The 17448-nt window shown below is 35.8% G+C and overlaps 1 protein-coding gene across 1 annotated transcript; it reads left to right on the top strand.

Annotated features, from left to right (window-relative positions):
* The first annotated feature begins 4444 nt into the window (after positions 1 to 4444).
* Positions 4445 to 17330, top strand: LOC139855920 (piezo-type mechanosensitive ion channel homolog). Its single transcript, XM_071845161.1, has 19 exons — positions 4445 to 4651; positions 5290 to 5370; positions 5472 to 5628; positions 5729 to 5886; positions 6279 to 6435; positions 7030 to 7216; positions 7322 to 7437; positions 7575 to 7659; positions 8089 to 8304; positions 8576 to 8759; positions 9056 to 9184; positions 9269 to 9442; positions 9758 to 9991; positions 10853 to 15183; positions 15377 to 15535; positions 15634 to 16137; positions 16236 to 16377; positions 16743 to 16887; positions 16976 to 17330. Exons 1-19 carry the CDS (start codon positions 4603 to 4605, stop codon positions 17109 to 17111), a joined length of 7344 nt encoding a protein of 2447 aa, XP_071701262.1. The 5' UTR covers positions 4445 to 4602; the 3' UTR covers positions 17112 to 17330.
* Positions 17331 to 17448: the final 118 nt, after the last annotated feature.

Genomic DNA, 17448 nt, shown 5'->3' with positions numbered 1-17448 from the left:
TGATCACAAATGGAAGGAGTCCGTCGGTTTAAGTTGGCAAAACCTTAAATGAAAACTAACAACCATTTCATCATACTAATGACATCATATCAATTCAAACATTATACAGCATTACAGTTGATATACTGAAAGTAAAGCAGATAGAAACCTAATAGATTCCTAGACAGTTGATATGACTTAGTCCTAAGGCAACAATCAAACAAGAACATGCAATAGGCTTGGGTCATACAGTAAAGGCACTAACTAGATCTTAACAGCTCCTAAGAGGTCTCTTTGGAACAGTCAATAGGCATACTAGGTCATTCATGTCTCAATTCCTAAGTTTCGTGTTCTAAAAGTGCATTAAATGCCTCTCGGGAACTCCGGCCATACCGAGTTCATAGAATCTTCAGATACAGTATAACCAGGGGTCTTAATCCTATAAAGTAGCTAAGTTCATATAGGTGGACAAGTTCTAATCACAACCTAGGTTGTTCAATCCTTAAGATGCTAGCATACAAATCTATCAGACTCACAAGTTCAGCATAACAGTAGTAACCCTACTAAATTAACATAATTACGCTAACCCAAACTTCTATCATGGCAACATACAGATTAATTAAGCTATCATGGTAATATCGAATGCATTATTAAACATAAAAAGTAAGAATACATGTTTAATACAAAAGACAAGCGTTTCGGATAAAAACCTGAAAAGGCTGAAGAAATCTGCCCGAGATCGCAGGGACTCGCAGGGATATCCTCCGAAAAATAAAAGCTAAGCTAGCTACTACTAAAAACTAACTTAAATTTGAAAATATAAAATAATTTTTTAAATTGAGTGTGTGTTGAAATGGATGGAGAGAGCCCTTTAAATAGACTTGAGTTTTTGCCTGCAAACGGCTGGCAGGCCGTTTGGCAAGCCGTTTGCAGGGGCCGTTTGCTTTTTTTGCCCGTTTGCTGTGGCCGTTTGACTTGGGCGTGTGGCCGGCCGTTTGCAAGCCAGGAAAGCCGTTTGGCAGGCCGTTTGGTTTGCCTGGTCAGCTGAAATTCACTGGATCGTAACTTGATTTTTTGTCTTTCACCGTTTCCGCTCTAGAATCTTCGTTTTAGCTCTGTTTTACTTGATTCTTTTTGCATCGCCTTCGTAATTACTTAATCTACAAAACCAACCGAAAAAGTGATAATTTTGCCGACAAAGTTTGAAACTTTATTGATTTAGGGCTTAATATCGGGGGGTAAAAACGTGACTTTTTAGCCGATATCAACCTTGATTTGGTGTTAAACTAGGATTTGAGGCTAGTGTTGGTGTAATAAGTAGTCAATTACTTAGTTTAAGTTGTTAATTGGTTGTTTAAGGCCTAATCACTAGCCATTAGTGATTTTGAGTTGAATTTGACACAAGTCAAAGGAGGTCAAGTGTGATATGGGTCAATATTGCACGTGTTGTAGTTTGGTGTAAATGACGTTTTGAAATGATCACTACCTAAGTAGTGTTCTAGTGTCAGGACCTAGGTTGGTCAATTTGGTGTCAAGTATAATTTGGTTAAATTGTACTTTGTAGAGTGGGTTTGAATTACCACCCGAAGTGGTAATTGGATTGTGTTTATTAGAGGTTAAATGGGCAGGTTTTGGCGAGCAAGTTGTGATCCCTCGACTAAGGGATGATTGTGTCGGATTCTCTTTTAGAGAATGTATATTATGTGTATATTGTGCCTATGTGTGATATAGGTGGTTGATTGCTCGGATATGAGGACGAAGATCATGTTATACATGACTTGTGCGGGCATTCCAAGGTGAGTGGAATAATTATACATGCATGTATATGGTGTTTTTACTTGTGTGGGATGCGATCTGGGTTTAAAGTTCGTAAGTTCGATACCACATCATGTTTGACATGAGATGAGGGTTTAGAGTTCGTGAGTTCGATACCTCATTGCCATGTGGGTTGGCGTGTGATGTGGGTTTAAAGTTCGTGAGATCGATACCACATCATTACGTGTGGCGTGAAATGTGAGTTTAAGTTCGTGAGTTTGATACCACATTGAGCGTGACGGGTGGGTTTAAGTTCGTGAGTTCGATACCACCCAGAGGTTATTGATACAATGCGTATGTACACTAATGGTTGTTGCGAACACTGATGGTCATTCGCGAGTACCATTCCCTTGTGCTATTGGTTAACCATGGTTGTGTGATTTTTGTATTAGCATATTATATTGTGATGAATATATGGTTTTGGCGATGATAGCTTGTTGTGAATTGTGATCATTTAGCTTTATACATTATGAATGTATACTAATCGAATTGCTAGTTCGTATGCGGTATTTGTGTAAGTGTTTGCAAGTTAGTAGATTATATATGTATATATATAATTATTGCATTCACTAAGCGTAAGCTTACCCCTCGTTGTTGTTACCTTTTTATAGGTACCGTTTGTTAAGGAGAAGACTCCTAGTTGCTAGGTTGCTTTTGGGTTGATCGAGCTTATGATGGGGTAGCTTTTGGATATTCGGACGTGGATTGGGGACTTGGTAAATCCCCGGGATTATGCTCTTGGTATCGGGTTAGGTTATTGAGTTTTAACCCGGTTTGTAGCTTAAATGGGTCGTAATTACCCACTCGTTGTGTAACGGGTCGAAAGGTGTCGAATTGTACGTTTTGGACTTGGTCATATGTTAAACATGTGCTTCATTGTATATTGGGCACGTTAAAACTAGTGTTAAACAGATCGTGCGTTTGATGTATTTAACTTTGTTAAAAAAATGTTATCGTTTTCGAATAAGCGGATTTGGGTTGTTTCACAAGGTTATAAAACACAGGCAGCATGCCTATAGCAAACAAAGAAACAAATACACCTACACAAGTGCACTAAATTTGAGATATAGTGCCCCGAAATCAATAGCTTTTGAGTTTAAGTACGTGTGTATTTGGTCGAACTAGCTGGAGCTGGAAGTTAGAAGTGGAACTGAAATCTTATAGCCGGAGCTTATTATTTCAGCTGAAAGTTGGAATTTATTTTATTTGTATGTGTTTGATAAAATAGCTCGAGCCGAAACTTATTGTTGCGAATTGACTTAAAATGACCCAATTATAAAATTTGAAATAATATAAAAAGGGTATACTATTAACTTTATTATTTATTATTTATAAGCTCTATTTTTTAAGAAACTAGTGACAAAAAGCTTAATTTTTAAGCTCTACATTTTATCATAAGCTCTACTTTTTCTATGCTACCAAACAAAGCTTAAAATCATAAGCTCACACAAGTTATAAGCTCTATTTTTTAAAGCTCTCATAAACTTTAAAATGTGTTATCGAAACACACCATGGGTGGGAATAATATGTATATTAGTGAAGAAAATCATATTAGAATGTGTAAGTTGTCTTCACTAAAAATAAAATCTAACGATACATACATATATACACGTGTAAATCTTGAACCCTTGCCAATATTACCCGGTTACTAGAACTACGACTATAATATACCATTGTTTTTAATGCTGAGAAAAATAACAGTGAAGTAAAGGAAATCGATGATAATAATTTGAAATAATGACAATAAAGGGGCATCGAGATTTAACGTGAAAAAACTCGATGGAGGTAAAAGGTAATGAAAGAGACATTTTAACTGACTAGAATAATAGGAATTACACATTCTCTCTAATTACAACGATACACACTAATCTTTGTATCTCATGTAATTAAGAGACTAAACTCACCAATTATCTGTACATTAACCGTTACGGAGTAATATTTGGAACAATTATTGCAATGATGTCATTGTTTAGATTGACGATTGAAAGAAGGTGACATTTTTACTCTATTCGTCATTTCTCTTTCTTTTTTTAATTGATTTGTAATTGTAATAGAGGTAAGGATGTATCTAACCGAATAGCTTATTGAGTCGTCGTAATTATTTATATCTTCTAGCTCCTTGCTAAAAGTTGCGATTTAACAAAATTGTTGTTAAAAAAATTTACCTTGCCTAAATCTCTATCGTACTACTCGTACTTGTGAATGGTTAATTGTTAAATTAATTGTAAACGGTTTGGTTGGTAAGCTAGACTAGGTTATCAAGTCTTATTAATACAAAATACATGTGTACTTTGATCACTTCAATTAAGCGTCTAAGTTATTTTAACATTTAATCTCGTATTTATCATAAACTCGGCTAATTGAACCGGTCAACACGTCACCGGTTCTACCAGGTCAACGGGTCACCGGTTCAACCGAATAACCGAACCATTCGGTTGAACCATTAATTAAAAAAAAAGAGACTGAGTTTTGTATTTTTGTAGCCGACATATTATTTTCTTTTGCTCTATTGAAAAATGGTGAATAACCGGGTGGAACCGGGTTTAAAAACCTTGCATAAAACCTAAAACTCTTATTAATTGCCCACGTCCTGACGCACACACTTAATTCCAGTTCCATTCAAACTCAAGATCCACTCTCATCTTGACTTTCTGTTGTTACTGCTACTTGACGAAAACGCAATCATCATATGCATACGAATATTAATTAATATTAATATTAAGTACAAATACATAGTGGATTAAGCTTCAAGTGTGATTAATCAGGTGATTATTAAGATGATGACGATGATATGAATCTGCGTGAATTATGGGGAGATTTCTCGGCGGCTTTGTGTTGCCATCACTCCTATTAACAGGTAATCAATCATATTTTCAGATTGCTTAAACCTAATTTTGTTCGTTAATAGTACTGTTTACTGTATTTCACTTGATTTTATTTCTCTCTCAAAATGTGTGGAGATTTTAGTACTTTATTTAGATAATTATTAGCTAATAATATAGCTGTTTTGTTGATAATTCTTTCACTGATTGTATGTTAAATTAAATGTTAACTTTAATGAAGAGGTCTTTTATTTACCATTTTAGATATTGTTATTTGATGTTCATTGATCACTACAGGAATATATACATTTCAATGGATTGTTAGTTGTTAGAGTAGAAACTCTCTTTATTATTATTTTAATTGAATTTGTTAAATTGATATGAATAACAATCTGAGATACATATGGATATTCGGTTTAGGAGTGGTAAGTAGTTGCAACAAAATTGATTCTGGTAATAGATTTATATCAGGTCCATTTACATGTAAATCCTCAGATAATCGTGATTTGCCCAAACGGAAGTTATTAAAACTTCATATATCACACAATTATAGTTTCAAGACACAATGCCAAAACACCTAGACTATGGATCGTTCTTGTGCATTCGATTTGTTTTATTTTAGTATTTGTTGCCTCTATTGAATCCCCACCCTCATCCTTTTTGCTTATTGCAGCTGCTTTACTCAATTGGAGTTTGTTTTCTCTCGTCAATTTGTTAGCCTCTCTACTTATACTATTCACTCCTCCAAAAAGAGGTAGAGAGTTTTTTTGTTTTTGTTTTTAAACTAGTCTTTAAAATTTGAATTTTGCATACTTGTATGTTATAATACTTACATTCTTAGGTTTTCTTTTGCAGGATTCCAATCAAGAGGGACAACACTACTATGGTTCATTATTCTTTTTTCATTTCTTGTAATTCTTTCCCAAGTAACATTTCTTATCACGTGGGCCATTGTGTGCGGAGACTGCAATGCAGATGTACCTTGGTGGGCAGAACTTTTAGGATTCATGATGTGAGCTCCTTAATTTACTTATCTGTCAAAGCTTATTATTAGTATAATCTGTTGTCATATATTTTTAGCATGCAGACTGATGAACTGTATGCTTTTTCAGAGTTGAAACATGGAGATCACCTATAGTGATATATCAATTAATTGTTCAACTTCTAGTGGCGTTCACTGCTTTTATTGAACTCCATGAAAGCAGATTAGGTTTGTTTAGACAGACGTCTACATTTTTAAGCAGTTTCTCATCAGCTTTTGATCGAATAGGTTAGTACTAATTAATTTTCTTTGTATTCTTATTAGAGAAGAGATGATAATATGGGTGGGTTGGGTAACTGGTCGGAACGGCTTTGGGTTGAAACAAGTCATATTTTGCTCCAAATTAAAAAAGGACGGGGTCCGGTTAAAACACAAGCCCTTTTTTCTTTAAAATATAAAGTATCATTCTAAATTCTTGATAAAATAATTTAGGCGGTCATACACATTAAAAGACTCTGTCACTTTCCATCTGCATGATCTTTACCTGCTTTAAACACGTCCTAAACCAACCCATCAATAAGTAATTGGGTTGCAATTATCATCTCTAGTTTTGTTTTTCATTTTTTTTTATTTTTTTTTTTTTCCAAATTTCTCAAACTTGTAAAGCTTCGACTTTGAAGGTTCACATGTGAAGGTTGCTTTCTGCTTGCTGTTACCTGCTGTTCAATTAGTTGTGGGAATCAGCTACTCTTCTTGGATTTTTTTGCCATTTTTTGTTTGTAGTTGTGTGGGTCTTGTCGATTGGTCCTTAACGAGCAACTTCCATGGCCTCTTCAGGTGAATTTGTTTTATTATTTTGGTTTTTTGATATTGAATTAATAGTAGTTGATGAATGTGGATTTTCAAGTTACTATTGTGCTTTAAAGAATAAGAATCACGTAAGTTAAGACACTTGGTAATTTTCTATATATCTCAACAATCAGTTTCGGTTACAATACAATAACTCCGGGCTTGCTTTTCTAAATCTGGTTATCCTCTATTCAAAACAATCAGAATCATAATTAGCTTTTCGCATACTTAAAGAAATTGATTATTGCAATTTGAAGAACCAAAATTGATTGGAATCATATAGTAACTCCTTTAAATTCCTAACATATAAACTTGATTATCGTGATATGAAGAATCAGAATTGGAGAATCACATGCTTATACTTGAGGATCTCATAATAGTTTCTTGAAGCAATTTCTTACATACTTCTCCAAGTTTGATTGTATTTACCCTGAACAATCAAAAATTTAGAACCACAATTTCTTTTTGGTGACACACATCTGGACACCATTTGTAATACTTTCCACTTCAAAAAATCTTGAATTCTTATACTGGCTGTTACTCAAATTTTGGCTTATATATCTTTACTTTTTTTTTTTGAAGATGGTGGAGACCGCTTTGGCTGTATGCAGGATTCAGTATATTCTTGCTATATGTCTATCAGCTCCCTTTAGGGTTCCCAAAGTTATTCAATATGATAGGTGAATTTATTGGCTTGTATAAAATCTCTACAACTTCAGAGTGGACTCAAGTCTGTTCAGGCCTTTCACTGGTTATATTTTGCTTCATGGTAACCCCTTTTAAAAAATGTTGTAAATATTTTCTCTTTTTTTTTTTTTTTAATTAATATTTCACTGCTATTAAATCGTGTTTCATTTGATGATGTTGTGCTCAGTTATCTTTTGTCAAATATGATTTGGAAGAGATGGATTCGTTTATGTCCAACAGAGAAGGCAACTTGACTGAGCACCTTTTGCCCTTACAGAATTCTTTTTTCGTCCGTGAATCAAGGTAAGTAACATGTGAAATGATGTATATCTGTTATGTTTCTCTTATCTTCTTTTAAAAGCTAATAAGAATAAGAATATATTGTGTTCTTTGCATGAACACTTTTGGAGATCTTTAATTGAATGTGATGTTATTTCCAGGTCTGGCGTAAGACACACCAATGTTTTGTTACGAGGTGCAGTTTTTCGGACATTCAGCATTAACTTCTTCACATATGGTGTCCCGGTACATATCCTAAAATGATACCTATATGTTATTTTTATATTTATGGCTTGTTCTTTTGCAATCGTAGTTATAGGCAAATAAATTAGTGTTCTTAGTTTCCCACTACCTACCCTTCTAGCATCTTGAAGTTTCTGGAAAGTAAATTGATTATTGGGATTAATGTGAGAATTAATTATGGATCCCTGGGCTTAATAAACTGATATATTCTGATTCTTTTTGACTCTTCAAGGTATTTATTAATACCTTTCAAAATGCTCATCCAGACATCCCCGCAAGCCCAAAGTTCAAGAAGAATAGAAAAGTGTACTAAGATAGCATCAGCTTTGTATTCTTTATTGTTGATCTAAATACTAGATTCCTGTTTAAGTTTAATTTCGTATCAGTTATATTTGGGCTTATTTGTTAAATTTTCAGTGATGAACTTGACAGGTCTCCTTGTTTGCCCTTGCTATATGGAGCTTTTATTTTGCAAGTGTATGCGCGTTCGGGTTACTTGTATATGTCGGTTACATTATATTTGCTTTCCCTTCATTGTTTCGTTTGCATCGGCTAAATGGGTTGCTTCTTGTCTTCATTCTCCTATGGGCTGTCAGTACATATATCTTCAATGTGGCATTTACGTATCTCAATTGGGATCTTGGAAAGGTAATTTCTATCCGAAACAATGTCTTGTTCTTTTCCCCCACCCCAAAATTTCTTCTTTTCGCAAGTGGTGGCAATTTCAACCCATCTACTTGTAAACTCTTCTATTGGGCTATGCATTATCTCATATGGGTCAAATAAAGAAGTATAGCTGCAAGAAGAATGATTTAAAAGAGTTGAAAGTTCACACAAAGTCATATACAACCTCATATATTGTTTATCATGATTCTTAATTAGTTATTCATATTAACTTTTTTTTTTCTTACATAAGCAGGACATGGAGATTTGGGAAATGGTGGGGTTATGGCATTATCCTATTCCTGGATTTTTTATACTCGCTCAGTTTTGTCTCGGGGTTTTGGTCGCACTTGGAAATCTTGTGAACAATTCAGTTTTCCTTTATATATCCGATGAGGAGGACCACCAGTCGTCAAATGGAGATGTTACTCCTGAAGAAGGTGATATGTCACTAAATCTTCTCTTTTTAATCTATGCTAAAGCAAATCAGTTCAATTTCCTTTTTTGGGTCTCATTTATATGTTTTTGAAGAATTGGATTTTTGAATTACAACAAATTGGGACCCACAGAATGTGGACAGTGGATAATATTGTAAATAAATGTAACTTAAGCTTCTTGATCACAACAAATTGTCAGACTAGTGATACCAGTAAAAATAAGTCTTATTATCATTACCTAACCCGCATATAGCCTTTTCTGATCCTATTTAACAGCATAACTGTGGCTATAAATGCAGTTAAAGAAGAAACAAAAGTGTTAATTGTGGCTACCATTGCTTGGGGACTACAGAAATGTTCTCGGGCTATCATGCTAGTGCTAATTTTTCTTATCGCTATGAAACCTGGTTTCATTCATGCTGTATACAGTACGTCAATTTTGATTGTATTATTTACTTGCTACTTAATTCAATTGCATGAAAACCTATCTAATATGAAAAATTATTTTCCAGTGATATTCTTTTTTCTATATCTTTTGAGCCATAACATCAGCAACAAAGTAAGGCAAACTCTTCTTCTTCTGTGCGAGATACATTTCGCTTTGCTGTACTCTCTTAAAATTACGCTTGTGTCTCAAGCATTGGAGAAAAGTGGATCCGTTAGCTTGGAAATTATATCTCAATTAGGTACGATTGTTTGACTAAACCTATTTTTGTTTACATCTAGAGGTGGTTATTCACCTTTTTCAACCCATTGGCTGATAATTGGTCCATGGGTTGTCTTTTATCTCAAACGGGTCAAATAAAAACATTAGCCAAAGGGGATTGGTCAATTGGGTTGAAAAACATCCACAGCCTACTTATTAGGCATATATACAACCTTCTAAAAATACCTCCTTTATTCATTTATGGTAATCTGCTAATAGTATTTAACTAATCATGGTTCTTTCTTCTAATTTGTGGTGTTCCTAATGTTTAAAAACTTGAACTAATTTGCAACAGGTCTCTATGAACATAATAGCCCTTGGGATTTCGTGGTAATAGCGTTGCTTGCGTGCTTTTGTGCCATTCACAAACATGGGTATAAATTGCTGTTTTCGTTTTCAGCAATTGTGCAACACACTCCTTGTCCTCCAGTTGGGTTCAGCATCTTGAAGGCTGGTTTGAATAAATCGGTTTTGTTGTCTGTTTATGCCTCGGGTACTGCCAGAAACAATAATGATATCCCATCTCAAGGTAATAACTTGTCTTGCATCAGACGTAAATCAAGTATTAGGGTGTTTGGATGTGGATTTAAACTGATATTTGTGATCCAAAGCACATTAATCAGTTTGGAATGTGTGGGTATTTATTTCTGATTCCTGATTATTAATGGTTAACATATTGAGATTTGGAAAATCACTCAAGTATAGCTGTCATAAAACCATGTTGTGAGCTTGTTACCTATCACTTTTCTGTTTCTGAACGGATCGCTATAATATCTTAAAAACCGCACATATCAATACCCAAATAAGGGTGATTGGATATGCACTTAAACTGATCAATGAATTTTCGTAATCAGAATAGTTAGTTGATGTCCTTGGATAAACTTATTGTTGAAAGTGGCAAAATGGGTGTGTTGGTAAGGAAATGGTCAAACAGGTCATATCATGCAGTCCTTGTTAGGTTGGCCCAAATTTTTTTTTTAATTTATATGAAAGAGTTACTGTTGCAAATTTGTTTGCTAAAACTATATTTTTCTACCGAATAAATTAGTTCTTTCAAATATAGGAGTTGAGAGGTTTTGTAAGCTAAAAATACATTGACAACTTTCAACCATTTGACTCGTTCAACCAGCTTCTTTTTAAGCTAATTTCTTTTCTTTATCGTGTTTGACATGTCTCTGATAAAACATAACCCAAATCAACCATTATGGGTCAAAATTGCCACCTCTACCTATGGATATTATTTCTTATTATATCTGGTCAAATAATCAAATTTGGATGGGGTGAAGTTGTAGCTGTAAGAAAACTGATTATATGCATGTCTTTACACCCTTAACCATCCAAATAGTATAAACAAAAGCACGTACTTATCTATTTTTTGATCCTTTTTCAGAGAGAAAAGTGGCTTCGTATCTGAGTGCAATCGGTCAGAAGTTTCTATCATTGTATCGATCATTTGGCACATACATTGCGTTTGTAACAATACTTGTCACAGTTTATATGGCAAGACCAAATTTTGTTTCATTTGGGTTTATCTTCCTTCTCCTATTCTGGATTACCGGTAGACAACTTGTTCAAAAGACGAAACGCCGCCTTTGGTTCCCACTGAAACTATACGCGATCGCCATGTTTAGTCTCAGCTATATATTAAGCATTTTTCCAACTTTTGAGTCATGGGTATCTCAAAGATTCGATCTTTATACAATTCTTGGTTACAATCCTGAATGCTCATTATTAGAAAATGTTTATGAATCTTTGGCTATAACAATTGTGATGCAACTTTATAGTTATGAAAGAAGACAAAGCAGATATAGAACTTTAGAGGATCCAAACAAAGTGCAATTTGGGTTTATAGGGTTTATTAGAAGGCTTATAATATGGCACAGCCAAAAGATCTTGTTTGCTGCTATGTTCTATGCTGCCATATCTCCAATTAGTGCGTTTGGGTTTATCTATCTTCTTGGTATCGTTTTATGTTCTGTTTTACCAAAAGCTTCACAGGTCCCGTCGAAATCGTTTCTGGTGTACACGGGATTTCTTGTAACGATTGAGTATTTATTTCAGATGTTGGGTGGACAAATGGGTATGTTCCCGGGTCAAAAGTATTATAATTTATCCGTTTTTCTTGGTTTGAAGGTATATGAGTCAGGGTTTTGGGGGATTGAAGACGGGTTGCGGGCTAAGGTGTTAGTGGTTGCCGCTTGTACCCTACAGTACAACGTCTTCTATTGGCTTGAGATGATGCCTAGCTGGCTTCGTGGTATTGGTCAATGGGAAGAACCTTGCCCGTTGTTCTTCTCTGAAGAAGATGTTTCACCAAATATAGAAAACAATGCAAATTCTAGTTCAAGTGTTGAAAACAACAGGATGAAAGGCAGTAGTTCGTGGCCTTCAATTGGTGATTCGGGTACGAAAACGGGTATCGGGGAGAGTAGCAGTAGACGATACCTACTCGGGTATTTTTTGGGGAGTGTTAACGAGAGCCATAAATGGAACAAGAAACGAATTCTTGCTTTAAGAAAAGAACGATTCGATATGCAGAAAACTTCATTGAAAGTTTACTTGAAGTTTTGGATGGAAAACATGTTCATCCTTTTCGGGCTCGAAATCACAATGATTGCATTGCTTATCGCGAGTTTTTTACTTCTTAATTTCATATCAATTTTGTTTATCGCATCTCTTGCTGCGTGCGTACTCTTAGGTCGCCAGCTCATACGTAAAGCATGGCCGTTATTCGTGTTCTTGTTTGCTACTGTACTCGTACTCGAATACTTCGCCATTTGGAGGAACAAAATCCCTTCAAACGAACGCGAGACCGCCACAAATTGCCACGATTGCTGGCGGAATTCGAGTCAATATTTTGACTATTGTCGTGACTGTTGGCTTGGACTTATTGTCGATGATCCGAGAGTATTAAGCGGTTATTTTTTGGTATTCATGTTTGCATGTTTCAAGCTTCGAGCAGATCGGTTCGGTAGTTTTTCGGGAACTTATACTTACCGAAAAATGATATCGCAACGGAAAAATAGTTACGTGTGGCGAGATCTCTCGTTTGAAACTAAGTCAATGTGGACTATTCTTGACTATTTGAGACTATACTGTTACTGTCATTTATTAGATCTCGTTCTTGCGCTGATACTAATAACCGGAACCCTCGAGTACGATATTTTACACCTCGGTTATTTAGCGTTTGCCCTATTTTTCTTTCGGATGAGGCTCACGATACTAAAGAAGAAGAACAAAATCTTTAAGTGGTTGCGGATTTACAACTTTGCGGTTATAGTCCTCTCGTTAGCGTATCAATCTCCGTTCGTCGGCTCTTTTAACGACGGGAATTGTGAGACGGTGGATTATATCTACGAGGTTATCGGATTTTACAAGTATGATTATGGGTTTCGGATCACATCACGATCGGCTTTAGTTGAGATCATTATTTTTGTACTAGTATCGTTACAATCGTATATGTTTGCTTCTGAAGAGTTCGATTACGTGTTCCGTTATCTTGAAGCTGAACAAATTGGTGCGATTGTACGCGAACAGGAAAAGAAAGCTGCTTGGAAAACCGCACAGTTACAGTATATACGTGAAGCAGAGGAGATGAAACGGCAACGTAATTTGCAAGTCGAAAAGATGAAATCCGAAATGCTTAATTTACAAATACAACTTCATAGTACAGATCCACAACCCGTACCCGTACCCGTTTCTACCGACTGTTCTCCTTTGCGTGAAGGTTTAAGGAGACGAAAAAGTATCGATCCAACGCCTTTGAATCTTGATAACGAAGACGTTACTCCCAAAAAACAAAAATCAGATGCTTTTATTGAATCGTATTATCCTTTCGAAAGTTTATCGGCTGTTGATTCTCCGAAATTGACATCGATATCTGAAATAACCGAGTTTGAAGATGAATCTTCAGACGTTCAAAAGAATAACAACGCCTTTAAACGGGCAGCTTCCTTAAAATCTGCTGTGCAGTTGATCGGTGACGGCGTTTCGCAAGTACAATCGATCGGGAACCAAGCCGTTTCCAATTTAGCAAATTACTTTAATATCCCTCATGAAAGTTCAGAGACGGATTCAGATGTTCCTTCATCATCGTTAGAGGCTGATAAACATGAAAGTGAAAATAAAAATGAAGGTGACATGGCATTTGATCGTTCGGCTTCTGTTATATCTGATAAAAGTGAATCACCAAGAATACCTATTGCTCAAATCTTCAGACATATTTGGTCTCAGATGCGATCAAACAACGATGTTGTATGCTATTGTTGTTTTCTCATTGTCTTCCTTTGGAACTTCAGCTTGCTTTCAATGGTGTATCTTGCAGCTCTGTTCTTGTATGCACTTTGTGTCAATACGGGCCCCAGTTACACGTTCTGGGTCGTAATGCTGATCTACACTGAGTTGTACATCTTGCTTCAATACATGTACCAAATCATCATTCAACATTGTGGTTTCACCATCCAATCAGCTTTTCTTACCGAATGGGGCTTCCCTACAAAAAAGATCTCTGCTTCGTTCGTTATCAGTTTATTGCCTCTGTTTTTGGTATACCTATTTACCCTAATTCAAAGCTCGATAACCGCAAAAGACAGCGAATTGGTTTCGTCAACAGAGTTTAGTAGTCTTAAAGGTGGAGTATCGAATCAAAGCGAGCTTCTTGTTACTTCGAACTGGAAAAGAAACACACAAAAAGTTATTAATGTTGCAAAAAAATTTGCAAAATCGATCATCAGAAACTGTACTCGATACTGGAAATCACTAACCCAAGAAGCCGAATCGCCCCCGTATTTCGTCCAGTTGTCGATGGACGTTCGAACGTGGCCCGTAGACGGAATCCAACCCGAAAGAATCGAATCGGGTGTTAACCAAGTTCTTAGATTTGTTCATGATGCTAGATGTAAAGAATCAAACCCAACCGTTTGCCCGTGCCCTAGTATTGTCCAAGTTCAAAGCATCGAAAGAAGTGAAGAAAACCCTAATATTGCATTAGCGGTTTTCGAAGTTGTATATGCATCACCACAAGAAGAATGCACGTTAACTGAACGTTACAAATCGTTAACTCCAGCAGCGGATGTGGCAAAGGAGATTAACGAAGCACAACGTACAAATCTTTTTGAAAAAACCGGTTTTCCGTACACGATCGTGTCTGTAATCGGTGGTGGAAAACGAGAAATCGATCTTTATGCGTATACGTTTGGTGCAGATTTGGCTGTTTTCTTCTTGGTTGCAATTTTCTACCAATCTGTTATAAAAAACAATAGTGAATTACTTGATGTTTATCAACTCGAAGATCAGTTTCCAAAGGAGTTCGTGTTCATTCTAATGGCTATCTTCTTTTTAATCGTGCTCGATCGGATCATATATTTGTGTTCATTCGCTACCGGGAAAGTGGTATTTTACATTTTTAACCTCGTTCTTTTTACTTATTGTGTAACGGATTACGCTTGGAGCACAAAACCGACTCAACAAAATGCAGCTGGCTTAGCACTCCGTTTAATATATCTCACGAAATCAATTTCTCTCTCGCTTCAAGCTGCGCAAATACGATCAGGGGTCCCGCACAAGAGCACGTTGTACAGACAGTTTTTGACCAGTAGTGTTTCGAGAGTTAATTATTTGGGGTATAGACTCTACCGGGCCCTACCGTTCCTTTATGAGTTGAGATGCGTGCTTGATTGGTCTTGCACTACCACATCGTTAACTATGTATGACTGGCTCAAGGTACGCTTTCAAAATGACTAATTTACCCTTCTGTTTAGTCATATTATCTATACCTTACTTGTATAGTCAGAAATAACTGAACTCTCATAACTTGTTTACAACTATAAACAGTAGAAACACATCCAAACATTATCTGCTGCATAAAGTTACAAAATTTATTATTATTATACTGTTTTTTTCTTTCTTGTTGTAGTTGGAGGACATAAATGCAAGTTTGTACCTTGTGAAATGTGATTCAGTTTTGAATAGAGCGGCCCATAAGCAAGGTGACAAGCAGACAAAAATGACTAAATTTTCCAACGGGATTTGCTTATTCTTTATATTAATCATCGTCATTTGGGCTCCTATGCTTGTAAGATTTCGATCTTTGTTACACTTATAACATGATATATCAAGTTTTCACAGATTTTAAATTTTCCTAAAACAAACGTCAACTGTATTTATTGGCAGATGTACAGTAGCGGGAACCCAACAAACATTGCAAACCCGATAAATGATGCCAGCATTCAACTTGACCTAAAAACCAACGGTGGAAAATTGATGTTGTACCAAACAACTCTCTGCACGATAACACCAATGTCGGATTTCAATTCTACGGTTGATCTTGACCCTTTTGGTTATCTCGAACCATATAACGTAAATGATATCCAACTAATATGCTGCCAAGCAGATGCCACTAGTTTATGGCTTGTTCCAAACGTCATTCAAACTAAATTCAGTCAATCAATCAATGAAGACATGGATATGAAGTTCAGTTGGATACTTACTCGAGATAGGCCTAAGAATAAAGAAATGGTGATGTTTGGGCAAACTTTAGATCATTCAGATCTTCCTAATCCTTCAGACATCAAACAAGTTTTTGATAATACTAGTAATCATTTTCGGATTAACAACACGTATCCTCGGTATTTTCGCGTCACGGGTTCTGGGGACGTTAGGCCGTTAGACCAGGAGGTATTTTATTTTCTTTTTATTTATTTCTTCTCACCTGTTTTTATTAGCCTGTGACGACTAATGAGTTATCTGAATTTTGAAATGATGGATTATGTCAGGCGCCTGGCGTGGATGGGATGCTTTTTCTGAACCGTGGGGAGTCGCAATGGTGGTCTTTTTATGATATTAGTTTAGTGAATTCGAGTGTGTGTGGAGATTTGATGGGGCCCATGGCGATTGTTGTGTCAGAAGAAACGCCACGTAAGTTTTATGTGAAAGGGAGTTTATGATAAATCCACCATACGTATGCATTATAGACTTGTACTGTACAAGTACTTAATGCACAGTTATGGTGAATTTATTATTTTCAACGGTAGAAATATCAATCCCCTAACTTTTAATGGGCACACGATATAATTACACTTTTGATGCACAATGTATAATACCATTATTTTGTAACTATAGTGTACTGATCAAACTCGAGTTGTACAAATCATCTTCGATTGTGTGATAAAAAAAAATAGAATATATATATATTGGCTTTTTCCTTGTTCGTCAAGCTTTCGAGCTTGTGAAGTGAGTTTTTTTATGTGGTGTCTGATTTTATGTTTTTCGTTATTTTTCAGAGGGTTTTCTTGGAGAGACATTGAGTAAATTCAGTATATGGGGTCTCTATATTACATTTGTGTTAGCAGTTGGTAGATTCATACGGCTTCAGTGCTCCGATCTTCGAATGAGAATCCCATTTGAGAACCTTCCGTCTTGTGACAGGTACCTTATAAAACATTTACTTGGAATCATTGATCTTATTTTGTTGTTTTTTTTTATGTTTCCGAAACTGATTTGGTATACTGTACAGGTTGATTGCAATTTGTGAGGATATTTATGCCGCTAGGGCTGAAGGAGAGCTGGGAGTAGAGGAGGTTCTGTACTGGACGTTGGTGAAAATATACCGGTCGCCGCACATGCTGCTAGAGTACACCAACCCCGACTAGCACGTTACAAAGTCAAAGTCAAAGACAGTTGAAAAAATAACCTGTTGATGCTAACTATAGAACTGCTAACATTACAGTAAATCCCAAACATTAATTTCAACTTTTTTTGGGAAGAGAGTGTATCAATCCATTCATTAATCTTGTAACTTTGTATATATATCACTTCATAGGAGAGATTTCAACTCATTTTTTTGTAACATATAAAAACAATATTTATGTTCCTTGATTTTACTTTAAATATATGTATACATTGAACTTATTCATTTCTTGTCATATGAACTTATTCACTTGGGATTGTGTTAAAAGCACTAATAACGCTTGCAAACAGCTCACTGCT

Source organism: Rutidosis leptorrhynchoides, chromosome 6 (genome assembly GCF_046630445.1).
Source record: "Rutidosis leptorrhynchoides isolate AG116_Rl617_1_P2 chromosome 6, CSIRO_AGI_Rlap_v1, whole genome shotgun sequence".
NCBI classification, from domain to species: domain Eukaryota; kingdom Viridiplantae; phylum Streptophyta; class Magnoliopsida; order Asterales; family Asteraceae; genus Rutidosis; species Rutidosis leptorrhynchoides.
The sequence above is the reverse complement of the archived record's forward strand: the minus strand, read 5'-3'. Positions and strand labels throughout refer to the sequence as shown.

Coding starts and splice junctions, on each gene's coding strand:
- LOC139855920 (XM_071845161.1), top strand. CDS start 4,603: ATGGGGAGATTTCTCGGCGGCTTTGTGTTGCCATCACTCCTATTAACA. Junction 5,887..6,278: donor ATCAGCTTTTGATCGAATAG/GTTAGTACTAAT, acceptor TCGACTTTGAAG/GTTCACATGTGAAGGTTGCT. Junction 9,992..10,852: donor TAATGATATCCCATCTCAAG/GTAATAACTTGT, acceptor ATCCTTTTTCAG/AGAGAAAAGTGGCTTCGTAT.